The sequence below is a fragment of the Ranitomeya variabilis genome, chromosome 5 (genome assembly GCF_051348905.1).
Source record: "Ranitomeya variabilis isolate aRanVar5 chromosome 5, aRanVar5.hap1, whole genome shotgun sequence".
Classification (NCBI taxonomy): Eukaryota; Metazoa; Chordata; class Amphibia; order Anura; family Dendrobatidae; genus Ranitomeya; species Ranitomeya variabilis.
In genome coordinates, this window is record NC_135236.1 from 629,540,054 (window position 1) to 629,567,206 (window position 27,153).

Sequence of the window (27,153 nt, forward strand, 5' to 3'; positions counted from 1 at the left end):
TAAATAAATAAATAAATAAATAGATATATATGTATCACATAGTCGAAGACTGAAAAATATAGATGTAAGTTTGTTTACTACTTAGCATACAATACCCCAAAATTAATAATAAATAAATATATATGTGAGAAAAGTGCAAACACTAGTGCAAAGATAAATAAAGTGCACAAGTGCGAAAAATATGATGAGGTAAGCTGCTCGGGTCACAATTAGCTGCAGGAGACTGCCATCTAGTGTCTAGGCACTAATCCAATACAAGCTCAAAATGCTCCCCTTAAGTAGTTAATATATTAACAAGTGTAACAATCCTAATAGGAGGAAGCAAAGAGTGGAGCAAGGGAAAGCGCCCAGGGCAAGTTAGTACCTGCAATGCTACTGTATCCAGGATGTGCCAGTCCCCGACGCGCGTTTCGGCGCTAGCCTTCGTCAGGGGGTGGCAACATCCAGCAGGGAAGGAGATTATAAAGGGGGGACAACCAATGAGTGGCGGACACGCATGTGAAACGACGCACAGTGTTGTTGGATGTGATCCAGGCACGCACGCCGCCGCCGGACCATGTGATCCCCAGGGACGCGTGCAGATGACGCAGCGCTGGGGGACATGAGACCGGAGAGCGGGGATGCCAGGAATCCAGCAACAATGCGCGTACCATCCGGTCCGCCGTCATTGGCTAGCATGGAACATGTGATCTAAGGTCCTGGAAGGGTAAAGTGGGACAGGAAGAAGCATATAACCACAGGTCCTGGAAGGGTAAAGGGGGAAGAGGGGATAATACAATGCATCAATAGGGTCCTGATGATGATATGTACAGAAAAAACAAGGAGGAGTTATAATGGACTAATGGATATGCAGATCTCGCTGGAGTAATGCATATATGTGTATATAGATTTAATATATGTATGGAAAAATATATATATATGTATACAACTCTAATATAAGTATATATATATATAACAGGGATCTGTACATGGAACGGAAAAAAGTAAAAAATAGAAAATAAATAAATAAAAATTGAAAAATAAATAAAAAATAATAATAAATAATAAATAATAAATAATAAATAATGAATAATAAATGATGATACATAATAAATAATAAATAATAAAAGAAAATTATAAATGAAAGAAAAATATATATGTATAAGTAATGAAAAATAAATAAAAAATAAATAATCATAAAATAAAAAGGAAATATATGTGCATAAATACAAATGCGAAAATATATATGTACAAGAATATATAAAAAACTGTGAAAAAAATATAATAAAGTGCTACGTGCAGAAAGTAAGTGACACGAAATGTAAAAAAACGTGAAAAATTAATGCTGTATAATAAAAAACCTAATGAGGAGCTAATAAAAGGCGTACAAACGTATGTGCACACATATAAAGTGAAAATTACAAACATATATGTGAACTTTATGAGAACAAAATAAATAAAGTAAACAATAATAAATAAAAAATAATAAATATGAAAATATAAAACATAATGAATAAATAAATAAATAGTGAAAAAATAAATATATATGAAAATAAAAAATAAAAATAATAAAAATAAAAATAATAAATAAGAAAATAATAATCCATGTAATATGGTAAACTGATTTCCAAATGTCCATTATTTTTTATATATATGACTCTCTCTCCAAATCTCTACAACACGGGAATTTTCAGCCGGATATCCGTCAATCTGCCGCAACACCCGGAATCGAAAAGGTGAATGAATAGACAGACAACATCTTGTATTGCACCACGGTCAAAGAAATTCCCCCCTTTCTCCACTTGCTCAAATATCGATTTGTTTGTTCAAATAGTCAGTGAAGAATTTAAAAAGATTCCCCGCCACATTACCAATGGTAATCTGAATTTTGAGGAACGAAAAAGTCTCCAGAGACTGAGAAATCTACCTGGGGTCGTAATTAAGCCCGCTGATAAAGGAGGCAACATTGTCATCTGGCCATCTACAATGTATGAAGCTGAAGTTTTTAAACAATTGAGAAACAAAACATGCTATAAAAAGCTTACCTTCAACCCGTTATCAGCTTATACATCTGAGTTAGATACTATTTTGAATAAGGCCAATAGTGAAGGTATCATATCTAAAGAACTTTGTCAGGCTCTGACCATTAAAGAACCATGCATACCAACGCTGTACCTCTTACCTAAGGTACACAAGGACTCTGAGTCACCACCCGGCAGACCAATTGTCTCCGGTAATCGCAATTATGTGGAAAATGTTGGTAAATTTATCGACTGTAAATTGCAGCCTCTTGTCGAATGCCTTCCCTCCTTCACCCGGGACACAGGTGACTTTTTGAAGAAAGTCGATGGTTTACACATTGAGGACGATACAATCCTTGTCACTTGTGACGTTGAATCGTTATATACCAGCATAAAACACACGGATGGTATGTGTGCAACAAGATGGTTTCTTTCTACATCTGATTACCCGACGTCCATGATTGACTTCATTATTGAAGTCTTAGAATTCAGTCTGACACATAATTTTTTTATTTTTAAAGAGTCCCTCTACCTACAGCTCCAGGGCACCGCAATGGGCGCATCATATGCGCCTGCGTATGCTAATCTTTTCCTGGGGCTGTGGGAGAGGGACTTATTTATGTCAGACAGTCATCAATACATGTACCGTGTCCTATTTTGGACACGGTACATTGATGACATTTTTTTCATTTGGCAAGGCAGTGTTGAACTATTGGACTTATTCATTTCCAACCTCAATGATAATAATTTGAACATTCGACTGACATACCATCATCACAAGTCTCAAATTGAATTTTTGGATGTCACTGTCAAACGTGACAGTAACAACATTTTACAAACGGATATATTCCGGAAAAAGACCGCAACTAATTCAGTGTTACATGCCACATCTGCGCATCCCAAATCTTTAATTAAATCTATTCCAGTGGGTCAATTTTTAAGACTTAGGCGCCTGTGTTCCACCGATAAAGATTTTGAATTACGCGCACAGGAGTTAAAATCCAGATTCCTAAATCGGGGATACAGCCATCGCTGCTTGAAACGGGCATATAACAGAGCTAGACATTCCTCAAGGAATGATCTACTGTATTCAGTCTCTACACCATCTAATACGATGAATGTGCGGTTTATCACTGACTATCATTCCCAAAATCAGAAAATGAGACAGGTGCTTGAGAAGGCGTGGCCTATCTTACTTGCAGATGAGACACTTTCCAAATACCTGAACGAACAACCTAGCATCACATTTCGTAGATCGCGGAATATTCGTGATATGCTGGTAAAAAGTTATTATGAAAATTGTCCCAAAACCTTTTTGTCTCAGACTCAACAGAAGAAAGGATCTTTTCAGTGTGGCCACTGCAAGGCATGCCCTAATATTGAACGAACCAATACATTTTGTGATTCCAACGGGTCAAAACAATTTACTATCAAACATTTTATTAATTGTGAGACCAAGGCGGTTATCTATTACGCTACATGCCCTTGCCCTAAAATCTATGTCGGCCTCACTACCCGCCAGTTTAAGGTACGTGTGCGTGAACATGTCAATGGCATAGTTGCCGCACAGAATGATGAAATTGATGTGAGTACCCTTAAAACGATTCCGAAGCATTTTAGACTGTTCCATAATTGTGACCCATCATATCTTAAGATCAGAGGTATTGATAAAATTAATCCATCGATCCGCGGAGGTAACATCAGCCAAAAATTGGCACAAATGGAATCTAGATGGATCTGGTCACTTAATACAATACAACCCCGTGGTTTAAACGAAAACATCAGCTTTGTTCCATTTTTATAGATTTATAGTTTTATCAGCATTTTATAAATATCCTGTTCCGCCTTGTTATCCAGTAGTGAAGTTTTAGATAATGTATTCTGGTATATGTTTTTATTAATGGTTTTAGCTATTATTTTTCATTAAAATATTATTTTTTATTAAAATATTGTCCTTAATTGAGTTGTGGGGATTTTTTCGTGGTGTGCACGATTGTGTACAATTTCAGTATATATACTGAACTGTTCCTAGAAAGATATATAGCTATATGTAAGTTGTATTTTTGGTCTCTATTGTTATTGTTTTTGTGTTTTTGTTATGTTTTTATTGCATTTTATTCACTCACTTGTATTTTCAGTTCCTTTCTAGTTGTTACTTACCTGGTGTTCCATGGATGAGGGTTTCATCTTGTCTGGTGTCTTTGTCACTGAAGGCACGTTGTTGTCTGTCTATTCATTCACCTTTTCGATTCCGGGTGTTGCGGCAGATTGACGGATATCCGGCTGAAAATTCCCGTGTTGTAGAGATTTGGAGAGAGAGTCATATATATAAAAAATAATGGACATTTGGAAATCAGTTTACCATATTACATGGATTATTATTTTCTTATTTATTATTTTTATTTTTATTATTTTTATTTTTTATTTTCATATATATTTATTTTTTCACTATTTATTTATTTATTCATTATGTTTTATATTTTCATATTTATTATTTTTTATTTATTATTGTTTACTTTATTTATTTTGTTCTCATAAAGTTCACATATATGTTTGTAATTTTCACTTTATATGTGTGCACATACGTTTGTACGCCTTTTATTAGCTCCTCATTAGGTTTTTTATTATACAGCATTAATTTTTCACGTTTTTTTACATTTCGTGTCACTTACTTTCTGCACGTAGCACTTTATTATATTTTTTTCACAGTTTTTTATATATTCTTGTACATATATATTTTCGCATTTGTATTTATGCACATATATTTCTTTTTTATTTTATGATTATTTATTTTTTATTTATTTTTCATTACTTATACATATATATTTTTCTTTCATTTATAATTTTCTTTTATTATTTATTATTTATTATGTATCATCATTTATTATTCATTATTTATTATTTATTATTTATTATTTATTATTATTTTTTATTTATTTTTCAATTTTTATTTATTTATTTTCTATTTTTTACTTTTTTCCGTTCCATGTACAGATCCCTGTTATATATATATATACTTATATTAGAGTTGTATACATATATATATATTTTTCCATACATATATTAAATCTATATACACATATATGCATTACTCCAGCGAGATCTGCATATCCATTAGTCCATTATAACTCCTCCTTGTTTTTTCTGTACATATCATCATCAGGACCCTATTGATGCATTGTATTATCCCCTCTTCCCCCTTTACCCTTCCAGGACCTGTGGTTATATGCTTCTTCCTGTCCCACTTTACCCTTCCAGGACCTTAGATCACATGTTCCATGCTAGCCAATGACGGCGGACCGGATGGTACGCGCATTGTTGCTGGATTCCTGGCATCCCCGCTCTCCGGTCTCATGTCCCCCAGCGCTGCGTCATCTGCACGCGTCCCTGGGGATCACATGGTCCGGCGGCGGCGTGCGTGCCTGGATCACATCCAACAACACTGTGCGTCGTTTCACATGCGTGTCCGCCACTCATTGGTTGTCCCCCCTTTATAATCTCCTTCCCTGCTGGATGTTGCCACCCCCTGACGAAGGCTAGCGCCGAAACGCGCGTCGGGGACTGGCACATCCTGGATACAGTAGCATTGCAGGTACTAACTTGCCCTGGGCGCTTTCCCTTGCTCCACTCTTTGCTTCCTCCTATTAGGATTGTTACACTTGTTAATATATTAACTACTTAAGGGGAGCATTTTGAGCTTGTATTGGATTAGTGCCTAGACACTAGATGGCAGTCTCCTGCAGCTAATTGTGACCCGAGCAGCTTACCTCATCATATTTTTCGCACTTGTGCACTTTATTTATCTTTGCACTAGTGTTTGCACTTTTCTCACATATATATTTATTTATTATTAATTTTGGGGTATTGTATGCTAAGTAGTAAACAAACTTACATCTATATTTTTCAGTCTTCGACTATGTGATACATATATATCTATTTATTTATTTATTTATTTATTCACATAGTACTGTTATATTTCAGACTGTGTATTTTATGCTGCTATATCCTTTTTGTGCCATACTTTTTTGGTTTCTTTCTCGTCCCCTACCAATTTATGTAGTGTTATTTTTTGTTACTAATATTCAATAAAATTAATTATTTTATGGACATCAGTTCGGTTTTTGTTCTTTATGTTTATATATGAATTTCCGATTTGTCTGGTATTACGTCCATTGTTCTGGGTATATGTGCACATCTATTCCATCTTCACACATGTGTAGTTTTGCATATCCCTTGCCTTGAGTTATTTATTTAATCCTCAGTAGAAATAGTATAATGGGGCTCTGACACCCCTTCCACTACAGGCAACACACCAGTTGGAGATTCAACTTGGAGTGTCCCCATTTCAAAAAGTTATTGCCACACACCACTAAAGTGGCATTAATTTTTGCAGAGTAGAAGTAGTATAATGGTGCTCTGACCCTCCTTCCACTACAGGCAACCCACTAGATGGAGACCCAACTTGGAGTCTCCATATTTCAAAAACTTGCCTGTGACATCAGCAGTAGAGACAGCATGCACAGAAGCCACAACAAAGGTCATCCATCAGAACATCACCAGCAGTGCTGAAGACATGTTGTGAGAGAATGTGCCTGCAGTGCGTGACAAAACCTCCAAGGCGTGACAGGAGAGCTCAGACCACTCTTTGATTTTTGAATACCAAAAGGCAAAAGGGTCCAAATTCCCCCTTATGGCATTGATATTGAGCTCCAGATATTCCTGCACCATCCTCTACAGTCATTCACAAATCACAACATGTCAGACTTGTACTCTGTTCTACAGTTGCATCGGTCTAAAAAATGTGTGAAATGACTCCCAGAAATTGCTTCTGCCATTTACATTGCTCCTGCTACTACTAATAATTTTGCATTGGCAACTCAATGTTCCTGGGGTTGGAAGTCTATAACCGCAATGCACACTGTGTGACTCACTGGTCTCTGGGCAAAACCTATCTTAAGATTATCTACAAGCATGTTTCAATACTCCAGCATGCACGCATCCTTTTTCAGGGGGGAAGCATCTTGCAAAATTTACTCTTGAACCGTGGATCTAACAGAGTGGCAACACAGTAGTCGGCACTATTTCTAATCCTAACCATACTGGCATCATGTTGCAGATAGTGCAGCAAGAAGGAGATCATGTGTCGAGGTCCAAGTCCATGGTTTGCTGGTGACAGGGTAACACTTAACACTTTGTCCCCTCCCACCAACCATGGACAACATGGTGGGGATCATTATCTTCTTTATCTCCTGACTGTTGTGCGCCCAACATATCTTCTTCCTTATCTTCCTCCATTTGTTCCCCAGCTCCTGCACCTCAACAGTTTGTCTGGTACCATGAGCCCCCTCAATTGCTGTAATCCACCGTATCATTGGACCCGCCTGTACAATGATAGTCCAGAACTTACAGATATAGTTATCCATTCCGCATCCTCCTCTGCTTCCAACCTTTTCCTCTGGGACCACCACCTCCTCTCGCAGACTATTCAAAGTGTTTTCCAGCATGTAGATGATGGGAATTCTGATGCTGATGATGGCATCATCAGCACTAACCATCGTAGTAGCCATTTAAAATCTGTGTAGAAGGGTACAGAGGTCCTATATCTGTTACAATTCCGGAAGCGTGATTTGCACCACGTCTGTATTAGGCTATGCAAAAGTACATACTGCCCTAGGGCTTGTCACTACTGCTACAGTCTATGCGGCTTATTGCGTATCAAACAATTAACCGTTATTCCGAAATACCTCTGTAGCAATGCAAGTTGATGACCTGCGGGGTGCGAATGGCGGAAGTGAGCACACAGTGACCGTGTTTTCTGAAGCATCGCATACAGTAACAGAGAAATTGCTGTACCACCAGACTGAGGACATGAGCCATGCAAGGCAGGCATGTGTGTGAGGCGGCCCCAGCATAAGGCCGCCACCAGGTTCGCACAAGTATCACACATGGCCTTCCCTGGTTCCAAGTTCAGTGGAGACAGCCATTCCTGAAACTCGACCTGGATAGTTGTCAACAACTCTTGAACTATGTTATTGCAATCACCCAGGCATATTAATTTGTACACTGTCTAATTGCTGTGAGCTCTGTCTGCGCAGTACGGAGGTGGGGGGATTCTCTCAGCACTGTTATAACGTGTGTCTCATTAAGGTATGGATAGAAGGCACAGGTGGAGGCCCTAGAGGAGGTTGAGGAGGCAGCAGCAGTTGAGGAAATGTTATATGCAGAGGTTTGTCTGGCAAGCCTTGGGTATAACAAGACTTGTGGAGCAGCCCCTTGCCCGTCTGCCTCCACAGCCACCAGAGTCACCGAGTGCCCAGTCAGTGAGATGTAACACCCCTGTCCATGTTGGCTGGTCCAGGTTTCAGACACAGACACAATTTTTTTTTAAGGAAATGGGTGATGTTGTGTGCATCATGCTGGTATAGCGCAGGCACAGCTTTCTTAGAGAAGTATGACAACTGAGTAACTGTTACTGAGGGATTGTGATGGCCATCAGCTTTCAGAAAGATTGGAGATGGTGAAGTTCAAGCTCTTACCTTTGGCATGTGTAGGTAGAAACATTCTTTTATGTGACCAGAACCAGGATTGAGGGCTGGTTGCTGTGCTGAGAGAGGGTGAATTAGGGTGAACATGACAAACTGCTAGACCGTGAGTGAGGTGCAGGTGGAGATGTTATGGTGGCTTGAGAAAGATGTGGCGTGCTAGGTGAAATGAAAACAGCAGTCATCTTCAATTCCATAACAGTTGATGGGATCTCACTCACCTGACTGTAGGGGGTAAACAAGTGGAGGTTCTGTGTGCCTGTGAAAGAACACTTGGCATGGTGATGGATGAGGTTGATGAGACAGCTGGTGGTTGGTGAAGCCTGTTAGTCCGCATTTTTGCACAGTGAGATTCCCAGACTAACATATGTGCTGGCTCATGCATCTAGTAGTCAAATTATTGCAATTTTTGCCTCTACTGTGTTGCTGTTTGCAAAATTGGCAGATAATGTGAGTTTTATCATCCTTTTGTGGTCTCAAAAAAGGCCTAGGCTAGGCAACCCTTGTCACCCCTGCGAGGTGCAGATTTGGGATCACTGCTGGCCACAGCCAGACTTGTGGCTGAGGATACAGTGCTTGTCATGTTTGCATCACTCCATGTCTGTGTGGCAAGCCGCAACATAACATCCTAGTCTTCAGCTTCATCCATCTCCTCTGCAGAGCTACTGAACTGTGCACCTCTGGTTTTATACGAAGTGAGATCTACAACCTTATCGTCATCCTCTGTTCTCTCCTCACCCTGACAGTCACCCTCCTCTTCCTGCCTTGACAGTGCAGTACAGTCCGTGTGCGCCTCAGGTGTCTGAGTCTCATCAGGATCATGTCCACCCCCTCGTCAGGTAACGAGGGTATGGATTCTGCTTGAACCCTTCTTCATCTGGCCCCGGATCCAACAGGAAATAATTTTGTGGTTCGGTGCAGATGCTATCCTCCTCTGGATTCTGTGAATCTTTGGAGCAGACCTCTGATGCCCATGAAATAGAATCTGTGAATAGCTCTGCAGACTCGCTCATCTGTGGTTCACCATAGTCAGTTGGGCATTTGGACAGTTGTGACGCAGGGTGAAATAAGGGTAATTGGAGTGCCACCTCTGAGGATTGTACTGTGTGTGATGTTAAGGTGGAGGAAGAGGAGGAGAGGCCACTTGATGCAAAACTTGCCATCCACTGGAGCACATGCTCTTTCTGGCCCTCATCTACAAGGTATACCACTGTGCAGCTGCCAAAGAAAGGGAGTCGAGTAGCCCATCCATTAAAAGATGTCTGTTGTCTTTGGATAGGACGAGATGGCGTTTGTTCAATTGAGCTTTCAGTAGCATTACCACCTAACTCATGTACACGTCGAACACCAAGCCTATTCCCCCTTCCACCTCAATCTTGCTTTTTCCCACTAATTTTGGATATACCATGATAGTTTGTGGTAGACTGAGATGAGGAAGGAGAAGCAGAGTGGTGCTACACCGTGGAGCAGTTGAGAGTGAGAGTGATAAGTTTATATTGAATTTTGTAGCGGATGGGCAACCAGTGCAACGACTGGCACAGAGTAGAGGCATCGGTGCAGCACAGGGATGTCAAACTCAAATACACAGAGGGACAAAATTTAAAACTTGGGCAAAGTTGCAGGCCAACTTTGATCTTTATTGAAAAAAATGTGTACCATTGATGTTTTTCCTTATCATCTAATATGAAAACAAATTTAAAGGGATTGTCCCACAAATAAAGTACATCTAAATTAATAAATGTTAAGAGACAGACAACATAATGGAAGCATTGGGTATTTCATCGTGGGCAGGAGGCGCACAAAGAAATCAAGGCGTCCCATAGCAGATGTTCTAATTGGGCCTAGCCCCCTAAAAACAAATATTTGGCGGGTTCACAGAAGAGCATATCTCACAACTTTTTCGCCCTTACAAAGTAGTTTTCATCTTATTGAAGCCCCTATATTGCCCTTGCATTGCCCCCATAAAATATGATGCCAAAAAAAAGTGTTCACAAAACACAGTATGATACCCCCAGAGTGAATTCATCCACAGTGCACTCCATTCGCACGGTATAATGACCCTACTTTACCCCCCTCAAATTCTCTGGCAAAGAATGGTGGCCCCAACTGTGATCTACATGCAGCCCTCCACAGAATATAAAGGACCCCACATAGTCCTCCATTCAGATTAATAGTCCTCCATTTGACATCATGGGCTAAATATAATCACCCTGAGGTCCAGATTTGGCGCCCGAGCCAAAGTTTGACATGTATTTTGTAGCGGTTGGAAAGGAATATGATTCTGGCATTGCTTTCAGGATGAATTGGAGGGGAGAGTTTAGGAAGAAGGAGACCGTTTGGTAGAGAGTTGCAATAGTCAATCTTAACTTTTTCTCCACACTGCAGGCACCCTAAAAGTGAATAGTGCTCTCTAAATTGATTTTTTTTTGTGTCTTGGTAGAATATTAATTGTAGTGTCATTTATAAGTCTGATGTTATCGGCAAACATTAAATCCGTAAGTAAATATATTACTACTTGGGACCATTAGGAGTTAGATTCTTGAAGACTTGTGAGTTCAGACTAAGTTGTATATAGATATTAAAATGATTGAGCCATGAACAAATTACATTTTAATTAGTAGATCATGAAATAATACGTTAATTGCTGTGTCTGTCCATGTATAAGTACTGCAGCGACCTCCATCTTCTTCTGCTTATTGACACACCCTTGCTGGATTTTTAAATACCCTGAGTCCCTTCAGCCAGGTGTTGGTGTTAGCTCTATTTTGCTCTGTCTGATGGAATTGCTAGAAGTAAACTAGTTTCTTCTTGGAGCCTCTTGGAGGATTCCTAGCATGAGCTCTCTTGGATCCCCTCAAGCTAAGTGTATTCCCTCCTTTGTCATCCTTTAATGGTAGTGGGGACTGACTAGCATCTTGTCCACTCCCTATCCAGGGCCTATCACGATGGGCAGTCAGGGATTAAGATCTGGCTCGGCTATAGGTGCAGAACCTATTTAGGGACATTTAAAGCAGACAGGGTGTTGTCAGATCTGCCTAGGGGTCTTCATTCCCCCTTTCCTAGTGTTTGGGCTCCCTCAACCTCTTCCCGTTGTTGTGCACTTAGCTTCTCCTTCACCCATCATGACATTAACACCAGCCAGACACATTTATAGGTAAAAAAAACCCTGACACTTGGTTTTTGCATTTTTTTTCTTCTTGTGGAGTTAGAGGAACATATACAATTAGGAGGAGCTTCTGCATCATATGTCTCCCCCGAGAGTAAAAAAATGGTGTATGTTTCTTTTGTGGAAGAAAGGGACTTTTTATTGGGGCCTGTCCTTTGATTCCTAAGGATAAAGAGACTTGATTAATCCTTGGTAGTCTGGAGTTGGATAATCAATGGGTATGTTTGTCTTCAACCTGTAATTCTTGGTTTGTCCTGAAAGCAGAGGTGAACTAGAGAGCAAGACTGAAAGGGTTTCTGTGTTTGTAGACAGTGGAGAAGGAGTCAGTATGTTGGATGTTGAGTTTGCTAGAACTCATGGGCTTGCTTGCTCTACCTTAGCTTAACCCGACTCTCAGAGCTAAACTACCCAAGTCCAAACTGTACAAACTGTCCGGTCCGGAGAGACAAGCCTTTTGGTATGACCAACGCATCGGCAGTGTTCCATCATTTCATAAATTATATTTTCTATAATTTGGTGGGCAGGTTTGTGGTGGTCTATCAGGATGATATTTTTGTTTATTCACCTGATTTGGAGACATATTCAGGGTCCGCCCCTGGTAAATGGCGACCATGCGCCTTCTTTTCCCAACAATTATCCTCGGCTGAGAGAATTTATGACGTGTGTAATAGGGAGCTTTTGGCAATAAAATTGGCGTTCGAGGAATGGTGACATTGGTTGGAGGGGGTAGTCCATCCAATTACTGTTATCACGGACCACCAGAACCTGTCATATCTTCAGTCTGCTAAACGTTTCAACCCCAGATAAGTTAGGTGGTCCCTGTTCTTTACTAGATTCAATTTTTCTTGTCTCTTTCCTTCAGGAGTTAAAAAGACCAAGGCAGATGATTTGTCCTGGAGCTTCCCTGATGGTGGTGACCATTAGGACTCTGCCCCAATTTTGCAGAGGGGGTAGTCATTTCAGTCTTATACCCTAACCTAGATGGAGAGGTATTGGAGGCTCAGGGGGATGCTACTACCTCTTGCCCTTCCGGGAGGTTATTTGTACTGCCTGATTTGCACTGTAAAGTAATTAAGGAACATCATAACTTGGTGCTTCCTGGTCAACCAGGGGGTAAAGCGACCTCCTTTCTCACAGTTTTTGATGGCCATGGTTGCATTGGGATGTGGTTGAACAGGTGTCTGCTTGCAGTGTTTACACATGTTCTAAAATATTGCATACCTGTATGTCTGGGTCGCTTCTTCCACTGCCCATTCCTAGCAGACCTTGATTTTATTACTGGCCTATGTGTATCGGCGGGCAAAATAGTGGTTCTGGTGGTTGTAGATAGGTTTAGTAAAATGGTGCATTTTGTCGCATTACCAGTACTTCCGAAATCCAAGACTCTTGCTCTGGTTTTTATTCTTTAGATGGTGAAGCTTCACAGAGTTCCCTCTGATGTGGGCCATAACTGGGGACCCAATTTGTTTCTAAGTTCTGGAAAGCTTTCTGTACACGACTAGGGGAGGAGCAGCTATCCTTTTCCTCGGCTTTCCATCCTCAGTTGAATGGACAGAGCGAGCGCATTAATCAGAATTTGGATACTTACCTCAGGAGTTTTGTCTCCGAAACCAGGAGGATTGGGCATCTTACTGTTGGCTGAGTTTATAATCATCGCCAAGAATCTACCAGCATGTCACTGTTCTTTGGTTTATACTGTTTCCATCCACAGTTTGGTACTTTTAGTGGGGGAGGGGCTTTGGGCATTCATGAGGAGGAACATTTTGTTTTGTTGCTCTTGTCTGTGTGGTAGGAAGTTCAAAGTAATTTGAAGATTATGGTAGACAGGTACAAACATATAGCTGACATGAGACGCTCATCAGGTCAGGAACTACAGTACAGACCAAAAAGTTTGGACACACCTTCTCATTTACAGATTTTTCTGTATTTTCATGAACATGAAAATTGTACATTCACACTGAAGGCATCAAAACTATGAATTAACACATGTGGAATTATATACTTAATTTCAGTTGTTTCACACTTTTTTGTTATGTCTTATATTCTAGGTTCTTCAAAGTTTCCACCTTTTGCTTTGATGACTGCTTTGCACACTCTTGGCATTCTCTTGATGAGTTTCAAGAGGTAGTCTCCGGGAATGGTCTTCCAACAATCTTGAAGGAGTTCCCAGAGATGCTTAGCACTTGTTGGCCCTTTTGCCTTCACTCTGTGGTCCAGCTCACCCCAAGCCATCTCGATTGGGTTCAAGTCTGGTGACTGTGGAGGCCAGGTCATCTGGCGTAGAACCCCATCACTCTCCTTCTTGGTCAAATAGCCCTTACACAGCCTGGAGGTGTGTTTGGGGTCATTGTCCTGTTGAAAAATAAATGATGGACCAACTAAATGCAAACCGGATGGAATAGCATGCCGCTGCAAGATGCTGTGGTAGCCATGCTGGTTCAGCATGCCTTCAGTTTTGAATAAATCCCCAACAGTGTCACCAGCAAAGCACCCCCACACCATCACACCTCCTCCTCCATGCTTCACGGTGGGAACCAGGCATGTAGAGTCCATCCGTTCACCTTTTCTGCGTCACATAAAGACACGGTGGTTGGAACCAAAGATCTCAAATTTGGACTCATCAGACCAAATCACAGACTTCCACTGGTCTGATGTCCATTCCTTGTGTTCTTTAGCCCAAACAAGTCTCTTCTGCTTGTTGCCTGTCCTTAGCAATGGTTTCCTAGCAGCTATTTTACCATGAAAGCCTGCTGCACAGTCTCCTCTTAACAGTTGTTGTAGAGATGGGTGCTGCTAGAACTCTGTGTGGCATTGACCTGATCTCTAATCTGAGCTGCTGTTAACCTGCAATTTCTGAGGCTGGTGACTCGGGTAAACTTATCCTCAGAAGCAGAGGTGACTCTTGGTTTTCCTGTCCTGGGGCGGTCCTCATGTGAGCCAGTTTCTTTGTAGCGCTTGATGGTTTTTGCCACTGCACTAGGGGACACTTTCAAAGTTTTCCCAATTTTTTGGACTGACTGACCTTCATTTCTTAAAGTAATGATGGCCACTCGTTTTTCTTTACTTAGCTGCTTTTTTCTTGCCATAATACAAAATCTAACAGTCTATTCAGTAGGACTATCAGCTGTGTATCCACCAGACTTCTGCACAACACAACTGATGGTCCCAACACCATTTATAAGGCAAGAAATCCCACTTATTAAACCTGACAGGGCACACCTGAGAAGTGAAAACCATTCCCGGTGACTACCTCTTGAAGCTCATCAAGAGAATGCAAAGAGTGTGCAAAGCAGTCATCAAAGGAAAAGGTGGCTACTTTGAAGAACCTAGAATATAAGACATAATTTCAGTTGTTTCACACTTTTTTGTTAAGTATATAATTCCACATGTGTTAATTCATAGTTTTGATGCCTTCAGTGTGAATGTACAATTTTTATAGTCATGAAAATACGGAAAAATCTTTAAATGAAAAGGTGTGTCCAAGCTTTTGGTCTGTACTGTAGGTATAAATGACTGTGTGATTGTCTATCATTAATATCAAGTTGAAGATCCCTTCCTGGAAATTGGGACCTAGGTTTATTGGGTATAAAATAATTAACCCTGCAGCTTTTTGGCTCTTAAAATTGACAATGTGTTCCACAGGTCTCTGCTCAAGAATTATGTTGAACCTCTTGAGTCCTCTCTCCTGCCGTCACCCCCAATCATAGTTGATGGTAATTTGGAGTTCCAGATTTCAAAGTTTGTTGATTCTCATATTTAGCGTCATTCCCTGCAGTACTTGTAGGGGTTAAGGTCCAGAAGGATGGATGTAGGTTTCAGTATCAGAGGTGTATGGCCCTAGGCTAGTTCATTCGTTCCATTCCTCTCATCCTGAGAAACCAGGTCCTGAGTGTCAGAAGGTCTCTTGTAGAAGGGGGGTAATGTCATGGGTGTGCCAGGTGCAACAGACAGTAATTTTGGATTCGACTGTAGAAGGTCATTGCACTTGGCTTTGCAATTACCTTCTTGATTTTTGCATCTCTGTTATGGAGTGATATCCTCCTCTCTTTAGGACATAGCAGTGACCTCCACCTTCTGCTGCTTATTGGCACACCCTTGTTGGATGTTTAAATGCCGTAAGTCCCTTCAGCTAGGTGCTGATGTTAGCTCTATTTTCCTCTGTCTGTTTGGAAATGTGTGCTGGAACTCGACTATTTTTTTCTTGGAGCTTTTATGAGGATTGTTGGCATGAGCTCTCTTGTGTCCTCTCAAGCTAAGTGTATTCCCTCGTTCATCATCCTGCTTTGTCTTTAGTGGTAGTGGGGGCTGCCTAGCACTCACTCTGTTCACTCCCCATCCAGGGCCTATCGTGAGGGGCATTCAGGTATTAGGTTCCTGTTCGGCAATAGGTGCGGAACCAATTTAGGGACGTTAAGAGCAGACAGGGTGTTGTCAGATCTGCCTACTCCCCCCTTTCCTAGTGTTTGGGCTCCCTCACCCTCTTCCGTTGTTGTGCACTTAAGGTACCGTCACACATTGAAATTTTCATCGCTGCGACGGCACGATCCGTGACGTCGCAGCGATCGTATGAATATCGCTCCAGCGTCGTAGACTGCGGTCACACGTTGCAATCACGGCGCTGGAGCGATGCCGAAGTCCCCGGGTAACCAGGGTAAACATCGGGTAACTAAGCGCAGGGCCGCGCTTAGTAACCCGATGTTTACCCTGGTTACCAGCGTAAACGTAAAAAAACAAACAGTACATACTCACCCGTCGGTGTCCTTCAGGTCCCTTGCCGTCTGCTTCCTGCTCTGAGTGCAGCCGTACAGTGAGAGCAGATCGCAGCACCGCTGTGATCTGCTCTCACTTTCCGGCCGGCACTCAGAGCAGGAAGCAGACGGCAAGGGACCTGAAGGACACCGACGGGTGAGCATGTACGGTTTGTTTTTTTACGTTTACGCTTGTAACCAGGGTAAACATCGGGTTACTAAGCGCGGCCCTGCGCTTAGTTACCCGATGTTTACCCTGGTTACAAGCGAAGACATCGCTGGATCGCTGTCACACACAACGATCCAGCGATGTCAGCGGGTGATCAAGCGACGAAAGAAAGTTCCATACGATCTGCTGCGACGTACGATTCTCAGCAGGATCCCTGATCGCTGCTGCGTGTCAGACACTGCGATATCGTAACGATATCGCTAGAACGTCACAAATCGTAACGTCGTAGCGATGGAAATTTCAATGTGTGACGGTACCCTTAGCTACCTCACCCAGCATGACACAAAGCTCCTGGCCATGGTGGGAAGCTTAAATAATTTAAGATAAGGGAGTATACAGATGACACAGCAGGGTTTCACAGCTGATGATTTCTGATGTAACACATTTTCCTGTCTTTTTTATCACAGGAGTGAGTGTTTCCAACCCTCTGAGCTCATAATAAATCAAGTCAGTGATATTTGAGCTCCAGTGACCGATGAGCCTATTTTTCACTGACTTGAATAATGTTATAAGATCACAGGAATTGTGTTTAAGAACATGAAACAAAGAACAGTTTGTTACATACTGCAATTATGTTTTATTGAATTGATATTTTAAATGAATCTAGAAATATGTTATACACTTCTCATAAACTACTTTTTCATAAATATTATATATTATATATATATTATATATATTTTTGGGGTTTCATATAATATTAACACATTTTACATAAAAAAATTGAAATGTAAGGCTGAAACTTCCAAACAAGTTGCAAAATCTTATTCTATTTATAATATTTATGTATTTTATTATCACTCAATCATGCTAAATAAGTGAAGAATGTAAAGCTGACTCTTACAAACTAATTGCAATATCTTATTGCAGAACAGTAGCAGTTAGTATTTTTGAACACTGAGTGGCAGTATAAGACTGCTTATCAATTTTTTCCAAATAGACTAGAAAGAATATCAACTAAAATCATTACAACCTCACAGTGCCGGATATAAGAAAACACAGATTTTTCTGGAGGACACCCTGCAGTCTGGACTACAATAAAGATCGTCATTTTTTTATTTCCCTTTTTCTGGAATAATATTCCCTTATTGTGGATTACAGCAGAGGAAACTTTTATATCACAGCTTTCTGACAATGAATCATACAGCAGGAAACAGAAAAAAACAATGGCAGCAGATATATCAGGTATTTTCCATTATTTTCTTCTTTATCAATGATACCTATGGTCAGTTACAATATTCAGTACTTGAAGAAATGAAGAAAGGATCTGTAATTGGGAATGTGGCAAAAGATCTTGGATTAAATGTGGATGAATTTGCAAATAGAAAATTTCAACTAATTTCAAAATCCAAAATTAAGAATCTGAATGTTAACTTGGAAAATGGAGACTTATTTGTGACAGACAGAATTGACAGAGAAACGTTATGTGGAAATAAACCAAACTGCTTTATAAACCTGGAGGCTGTGATAGAAAATCCTTTGACTTTTTACACAATCACCATAGAAATCCAGGATGTGAATGATAACTCACCGATATTCGCAGACAAAGATTTTGATTTAGAAATCAGTGAAGTTACATTAGCCGGTGCACGTTTTCCTTTAGGAAATGCACAAGATCCAGACTTAGGCTCCAACTCCATACAAAGTTATACACTGAGCGGCAATGAAAACTTTGGCCTTGGAGAAAAAATAGCGACAGATGGAATTAAATATCCAGAAATTATTCTAGAAAAGTCACTGGACAGAGAGAAACAGAGTTACTATGAGTTAATATTAACAGCCTTGGATGGAGGTAACCCACAGAAGTCAAGCACTGCTACAGTCAGGATTATTGTACAAGATTTTAATGATAACCTGCCGATATTTAATCAGGACACATATCATGTAAGATTACATGAAGATGCAGCTATTGGGTCTCTTGTAATTCATCTAAATGCAACTGATGAAGATGAAGGGTCCAATGCTGAAATAGCTTATTCCTTTAGTCATATATCTGACAATGCTCGTCAGTTATTTACTATAGACTCATTAAATGGGGACATCAAAGTAATAGGAAATTTGGATTATGAAACATTGGATTCCTATGAAATCACTGTAGTAGCAAAAGATGGTGGAGGATATGTGACCCATTGTAAGGTGACAATACAAGTGATAGATGTCAATGACAATGCCCCAGAAATAACTATCACATCTCTCTTAGCATCAATTCCAGAGGACTCACCACCAGGAACTGTGGTGTCATTACTGAATGTCCAGGACTTGGACTCTGGGATGAATAGTGAAGTTGTTTGTCACATCTCAGACACTTTGGCTTTTCACCTAATTCCATCTTCTAGTACTTACTATAAACTGGTAGCTGCAGCTAGCATGGACCGAGAAAGAAATCCTTCCTACAATGTCACCATACACTGTATGGATGGCGGATCTCCTCCACTGTCCACCAACAAAACCATCCAGCTCAATATCTCAGATGTGAATGACAATGCTCCAGTTTTTGAGAAGATGAAATATATTCTGTATATTGGAGAAAATAACCAACCAGGTACATCAATACACAATGTCCGAGCCTCAGATCCTGATGGTGATGAAAATGGGAAAATTAGTTACAGCATTCTAAACAGCAACGTAGACGATATTCCTGTGACATCTTATATTTCCATCAATTCTATAAGTGGAGTTCTCTTCGCCCAGAGGTCATTTGACTATGAACAGTTGCGGGAATTTCAGTTCCAGGTGATGGCTAAAGACAGTGGATCTCCTCCTCTTAGCAGTAATGTCACAGTGAGGATATGTATCATTGATAAGAATGATAATGCTCCGAAGATCCTCTACCCATCACCAGACACAGAGGGATCAGCATTATTTGAGTTTATTCCTCACTCTGCTGAGAAAGGTTATCTAGTCACCAAAGTGATTGCAGTAGACGCTGACTCTGGACACAACGCCTGGCTCTCCTATCACTTACTTCAAGTTCCCGATCCTTCATTTTTCACCATTGGCCAATATACTGGAGAAATCAAAATTGGACGTGACATTCAGGACACAGATACTTTGCGACAAAAGATTGTGGTTATGGTGAAGGATAATGGGATCCCATCTTTGTCATGTACAGTTTCATTACAGTTAGTTGTGGCTGAAAACTTTCAACAAGTTGTTCCAGAGATTAAGAAACAACCTAATATTTCTAATACTTCTTCTAATGTGACTTTCTACTTGGTGGTTTCCATTGCTCTTATATCAATTGTGTTCATTGCAACAGTATTAATTACTGTGGTCTTAAAATGCAGAAAATCAAGTACTCCTACAAGCTATGGGGCATATAGTAGAAATGTGTATCCTCAGTTCACCCTGGGATGTCCTTCTGAGATCAGTGATACCAGTTTACCTTTCCCATTCTCATATGATGTGTGTGTGACTCTGGACTCCAAGCAGAATGAAATCGCTTATCTGAAACCAGTGCAGAACGTCCCCACAGAGAATCTCATAGACACCGAGGAAACAACTGCTGGGAATGATCTGAGTCGTGGAAACATTGCACAGGTATGAAGCAAATCTTATTCATATGTGCTTTATAGTTGTGCTGATAGAGAACATTTTCTGTTCTGTATTTATTTTAATTTCTACGGCAGCAAGTTTCTCATCTAATGGAAGGTTGTACTTTACATTTTTGATTTACAGGCATGAATGTTCAAAATATACTTTTATAAGAACTTTAAGGCCTTCTAATTAATGTTAGATACATAATAGGCACGCCATTTTATTATTCTACATTTATCTGCAGAAGTAATTTGGATTTACACTTTATATGTAGTGTTGAGCATTCCGATAACGCAAGTATCGGGTATCGGCCGATACTTGCGGTATCGGAATTCCGATACCGAGTTCCGATACTTTTGTGGTATCGGGAATCGGTATCGGATCCATATTAATGTGTAAAATAAAGAATTAAAATAAAAAATATTGATATACTCACCTCTCCGGAGGCCCCTGCACCTTACCGCTGTTAACCGGCAGCCTTCTTTGCTTAAAATGAGCGCGTTTAGGGCCTTCCATGACGTCACGGCTTCTGATTGGTCGTGTGCCGCTCATGTGACCGCCACGCGACCAATCACAAGCCGCGACGTCATTCTCAGATCCTAAATTCCTAGAATTAGGAATTTAGGACCTGAGAATGACGTCTGTTATGGCTGGACCTGGTGGTTAGGTGCACCGGGAATGACCTGATAGTCAAAACTGCAAAATAGAGCGAGCTCTGGGAAGTGGGAGCTCTGCTGACCACAGCCCTAATCTATTATCACACACACTAGAATTAGCCGTGGATCGTACCTGACTCTGCCTAGACGACTCTTCACAGCCTGAGAGGTAACTACCCCTAAAGAGAAATATAGCCTCATCTTGCCTCAGAGAAATTCCCCAAAGGAAAAGAGCAGCCCCCCACATATATTGACTGTGAGTTAAGAGGAAGGCACAAACATAGGAATGAGACAGGTTTCAGCAAAGGAGGCCCGACTTACTAAATAGACAGAAAATAGATAAAGGGATCTTTGCGGTCAGCACAAAAAACTACAAAAAGCCACGCAGAGTGAGCAAGAAACCCCCCGCACCGACTCACGGCGCGGTAGGTGCCACTCTGCAACCCAGAGCTTCCAGCTAGCGAGACAATATCATGATAGCCAGCTGGACAAAACTTAACAGGTACTCAGAAATATATTCAGCACACAAATGAACAACAAATGAGCTTAACAGGAACTTAGCTTCTGCTGAAGTAGACAGGTCATCAGGAGATCCAAGTGAGATCTGAACCAGTACAGATACATTGACAACTGGCATCAGGTAACGATCTGAGCAGAGTTAAATAGAGGAACCAGCCCAGTCTTAAACGATGCAGCTGAGGAAGCCACCTCCAGACCAGCAGCTCCACTTTCAGCCACCAGAGGGAACCCACGCACAGAACTCACAGAAATACCATTCCTGACCACAGGAGGGAGTTTGAGAACAGAGTTCACAACAGTACCCCCCCTTGAGGAGGGGTCACCGAACCCTCACCAGAACCCCCCGGCCGATTAGGATGAGCCAAATGAAAGGCACAAACCAAATCGGCCGCATGGACATCGGAGGCAAGAACCCAGGAATTATCTTCCTGACCATAGCCCTTCCATTTGACCAGATACTGAAGTTTCCGTCTCGAGATACGAGAATCTAAAATCTTCTCCACCACATACTCCAATTCTCCCTCGAACAACACCGGAGCAGGAGGGTCAATGGAAGGAACCATAGGCGCCACATATCTCTGTAACAACGACCTATGGAACACATTATGGATGGCAAAAGAAGCTGGAAGGTCCAAACGAAATGACACAGGATTGAGGATTTCAGAAATCTTATAAGGCCCAATAAAACGAGGCTTAAACTTAGGAGAAGAAACCTTCATAGGAACATAACGAGATGACAGCCAAACCAGATCCCCAACACGAAGTCGAGGACCAACACGGCGATGGCGGTTAGTGAAACGTTGAGCCTTCTCCTGTGACAATGTCAAATTGTCCACTACATGAGTCCAAATTTGCTGCAACCTGTCCACCACAGAATCCACACCAGGACAGTCCGAAGGCTCAACCTGCCCTGAAGAGAAACGAGGATGGAAACCAGAATTACAATAAAAAGGTGAAACCAAAGTTGCTGAACTGGCCCGATTATTAAGGGCGAACTCAGCCAATGGCAAGAAGGTCATCCAATCATCCTGATCAGCAGAAACAAAGCATCTCAGATAGGTCTCCAAAGTCTGAATGGTTCGCTCAGTTTGGCCATTTGTCTGAGGATGGAAAGCAGAAGAAAAAGACAAATCAATGCCCATCTTAGCACAAAAGGACCGCCAAAACCTCGAAAGAAACTGGGAACCTCTGTCCGACACAATGTTCTCCGGAATGCCATGCAAACGAACCACATGCTGGAAAAACAACGGAACCAAATCAGAGGATGAAGGCAACTTAGGCAAAGGTACCAAATGGACCATCTTAGAGAAGCGATCACAAACCACCCAGATGACCGACATCCTTTGAGAGACAGGGAGATCTGAAATAAAATCCATGGAAACATGTGTCCAGGGCCTCTTCGGGACCGGCAAGGGCAAAAGTAACCCACTGGCACGAGAACAGCAGGGCTTCGCCCGAGCACAAGTCCCACAGGACTGCACAAAAGCACGCACATCCCGGGACAAGGAAGGCCACCCAAAGGACCTAGCCACCAAATCTCTGGTACCAAAAATTCCAGGATGACCAGCCAACACCGAACAATGAACCTCCGAGATAACCCTACTAGTCCATCTATCAGGGACAAACAGTCTCTCTGCAGGACAGCGGTCAGGTCTATTCGCCTGAAACTCCTGCAGAACCCGCCACAAATCAGGGGAGATGGCAGACAAAATCACCCCCTCTTTGAGAATACCAGCCGGCTCAGAAACTCCCGGAGAATCAGGCACAAAACTGTTTGAAAGGGCATCAGCCTTCACATTCTTAGAACCCGGAAGGTATGAAACCACGAAATCGAAACGGGAGAAAAACAGTGACCATCGAGCCTGTCTAGGGTTCAACCGCTTGGCAGACTCGAGATAAGTCAAATTCTTGTGATCCGTCAAGACCACCACGCGATGCTTGGCGTCCTCAAGCCAATGTCGCCACTCCTTGAATGCCCACTTCATGGCCAACAACTCCAGATTGCCAACATCATAATTACGCTCAGCAGGCGAAAACTTTCTATAAAAGAAAGCACATGGCTTCATCACAGAGCCATCAGAACTTCTCTGAGACAAAACAGCCCCTGCTCCAATCTCAGAAGCATCAACCTCGACCTGAAAAGGGAGCGAAACATCTGGCTCACACAACACAGGAGCCGAAGAAAAACGACGTTTCAGCTCCTGAAACGCCTCAATGACCGCACCTTTCTTGGTCAAATCAGTCAGTGGTTTGACAACACTAGAAAAATTAGCAATAAAGCGACGGTAAAAATTCGTAAAGCCCAGGAATTTCTGAATTCTCTTTACAGATGTAGGCTGAGTCCAATCATAAATGGCCTGGACTTTAACTGGGTCCATCTCGATAGTAGAAGGGGAAAAAATGAAGCCCAAAAAGGAAACCTTCTGAACTCCAAAGAGACACTTAGACCCCTTCACAAACAAGGAATTAGCACGAAGGACTTGGAACACCATTCTGACCTGCTTCACATGAAACTCCCAATCATCCGAAAAGACCAAAATATCATCCAAATATACTATCATGAATCTATCCAGATACTTTCGGAAGATGTCATGCATAAAGGACTGGAATACAGATGGCGCATTAGAAAGCCCGAATGGCATCACCAGATACTCAAAATGGCCCTCGGGCGTATTAAATGGGGTTTTCCATTCATCGCCCCGCTTAATACGCACAAGATTATACACTCCTCGAAGATCTATCTTGGTAAACCAACTAGCCCCCTTAATCCGAGCAAACAAATCAGACAATAGAGGCAAAGGGTACTGAAATTTGACCGTGATTTTATTAAGAAGGCGGTAATCTATACAAGGTCTCAGAGAACCATCCTTCTTGGCCACAAAAAAGAACCCTGCTCCCAACGGTGACGACGACGGGCGAATATGCCCTTTCTCCAAGGACTCCTTTATATAGCTCCGCATAGCGGCGTGTTCTGGCACAGATAAATTGAAAAGTTGGCCTTTAGGAAACTTACTACCAGGAATCAAATTAATAGCATAATCACAATCCCTATGAGGAGGCAGGGCACTGGGCTTGGGCTCATCAAATACATCCTGGTAATCCGACAAAAACTCAGGTACTTCAGAAGGAGTGGAAGAAGAAATTGACAATGCTGGAACATCACCATGGGCCCCTTGACAACCCCAACTGGACACAGACATAGATTTCCAGTCCAATACTGGATTATGGACCTGTAGCCATGGCAAACCCAACACGACCACATCATGCAAATGATGCAACACCAAAAAGCGAATATCTTCCCGATGTGCAGGAGCCATGCACATGGTCAACTGGGTCCAGTACTGAGGCTTATTCTTGGCCAAAGGCGTAGCATCAATTCCCCTTAATGGAATAGGATGCTGCAAGGGCTCCAAGAAAAAACCACAGCGCCTGGCATACTCTAAGTCCATCAAATTCAGGGCTGCGCCTGAATCCACAAACGCCATAACAGAGTAGGATGACAAAGAGCAAATCAAAGTAACGGACAAAAGAAAATTAGGCTGTATAGTACCAATGGTGACAGACCTAGCAGACCGCTTAGTGCGCTTAGGACAATCAGAGATAGCATGAGTGGAGTCACCACAGTAAAAACACAGCCCATTCTGACGTCTGTGCTCTTGCCGTTCAGTTCTGGTCAAAGTCCTATCACATTGCATAGGCTCAGGTCTCTTCTCAGAGGACACCGCCATATGGTGCACAACTTTCCGCTCCCGCAAACGCCGATCGATCTGAATAGCCAAGGACATTGATTCATTCAGACCAGCAGGTGTGGGGAACCCCACCATAACATCCTTAAGGCCCTCAGAAAGACCCTTTCTGAAAATCGCTGCCAGAGCACACTCATTCCATTGAGTAAGCACAGACCACTTTCTAAACTTCTGACAATACATTTCAGCATCATCCTGACCCTGACATAGAGCCAGCAAGATTTTCTCTGCCTGATCCACAGAATTTGGTTCGTCATAGAGCAATCCAAGCGCCAGAAAAAACACATCTACATTAAGCAATGCAGGATCTCCTGGCGCAAGGGAGAATGCCCAGTCTTGAGGGTCACCACGCAACAAGGAAATAATGATTTTTACTTGCTGACTAGGGTAACCAGAGGAGCGAGGTTTCAGGGCAAGATACAGTTTACAATTATTCTTGAAATTCAGGAACTTTGATATATCCCCAGAAAACAAATCAGGAATTGGGATTCTAGGCTCTAACATAGGATTCTGAACTATATAATCCTGAATGCCTTGTACCCTTGCAGTGAGATTATCCACACAAGAGGACAGACCTTGAATGTCCATATCTACACCTGAGTCCTGAACCACCCAGAGGTTTAGGGGAAAAAAAGGACTAAACACACTGCAGAGAAAAAAAAATGGTCTCAGAACTTCTCTTATCCCTCTATTGAGATGCATTAACACTTTTTGGCCAGTTGTACTGTTATGGCTGGACCTGGTGGTTAGGTGCATCGGGAATGACCTGATAGTCAAAACTGCAAAATAGAGCGAGCTCTGGGAAGTGGGAGCTCTGCTGACCGCATCCTTAATCTATTATCACACACACTAGAATTAGCCGTGGATCGTACCTGACTCTGCCTAGACGACTCTTCACAGCCTGAGAGGTAACTACCCCTAAAGAGAAATATAGCCTCACCTTGCCTCAGAGAAATTCCCCAAAGGAAAAGAGCAGCCCCCCACATATATTGACTGTGAGTTAAGAGGAAGGCACAAACATAGGAATGAGACAGGTTTCAGCAAAGGAGGCCCGACTTACTAAATAGACAGAAAATAGATAAAGGGATCTTTGCGGTCAGCACAAAAAACTACAAAAAGCCACGCAGAGTGAGCAAGAAACCCTCCGCGCCGACTCACGGCGCGGTAGGTGCCACTCTGCAACCCAGAGCTTCCAGCTAGCGAGACAATATCATGATAGCCAGCTGGACAAAACGTAACAGGTACTCAGAAATATATTCAGCACACAAATGAACAACAAATGAGATTAACAGGAACTTAGCTTCTGCTGAAGTAGACAGGTCATCAGGAGATCCAAGTGAGATCTGAACCAGTACAGATACATTGACAACTGGCATCAGGTAACGATCTGAGCAGAGTTAAATAGAGGAACCAGCCCAGTCTTAAACGATGCAGCTGAGGAAGCCACCTCCAGACCAGCAGCTCCACTTTCAGCCACCAGAGGGAACCCACGGACAGAACTCACAGAAATACCATTCCTGACCAAAGGAGGGAGTTGGAGAACAGAGTTCACAACAGACGTCGCGGCTTGTGATTGGTCGCGTGGTGGTCACATGAGCGGCACGCGACCAATCAGAAGCCGTGACATCATGGAAGGCCCTAAACACGCTCATTTTAAGCAAAGAAGGCTGACGGTTAACAGCGGTAAGGTGCAAGGGCCTCCGGAGAGGTGAGTATATCAATATTTTTTATTTTAATTCTTTATTTTACACATTAATATGGATCCCAGGGCCTGAAGGAGAGTTTCCTCTCCTTCAGACCCTGGGAACCATGAGGATACCTTCCGATACTTGGTGTCCCATTGACTTGTATTGGTATCGGGTATCGGTATCGGCGATATCTGATACTTTTCGGGTATCGGCCGATACTATCCGATACCGATACTTTCAATTATCGGACGGTATCGCTCAACACTATTTATATGTAAACTTTATGTAACCAATTCTATATTTTGGACTTTCTGTCCTTAATGAT

At 41.9% G+C, this 27,153-nt stretch overlaps 1 protein-coding gene across 3 annotated transcripts in view; it reads left to right on the forward strand.

The window, feature by feature from the left end:
• LOC143776637 (protocadherin gamma-C5-like) overlaps positions 1 to 27,153 on the forward strand; it is a 671,321-nt gene that overhangs the window by 24,915 nt on the left and 619,253 nt on the right. The window contains exon 1 of one of the 3 annotated variants that reach the window (XM_077266257.1): positions 17,672 to 20,222. The exons of the other annotated variants lie outside the window; for them this stretch is intronic. Within the exon in view, the coding sequence (XP_077122372.1) occupies positions 17,817 to 20,222 (2,406 nt within the window). The 5' untranslated portion in view covers positions 17,672 to 17,816. Of the gene's footprint in view, positions 1 to 17,671; positions 20,223 to 27,153 lie in introns of those variants that run through there. 3 annotated transcript variants of the gene reach the window in all.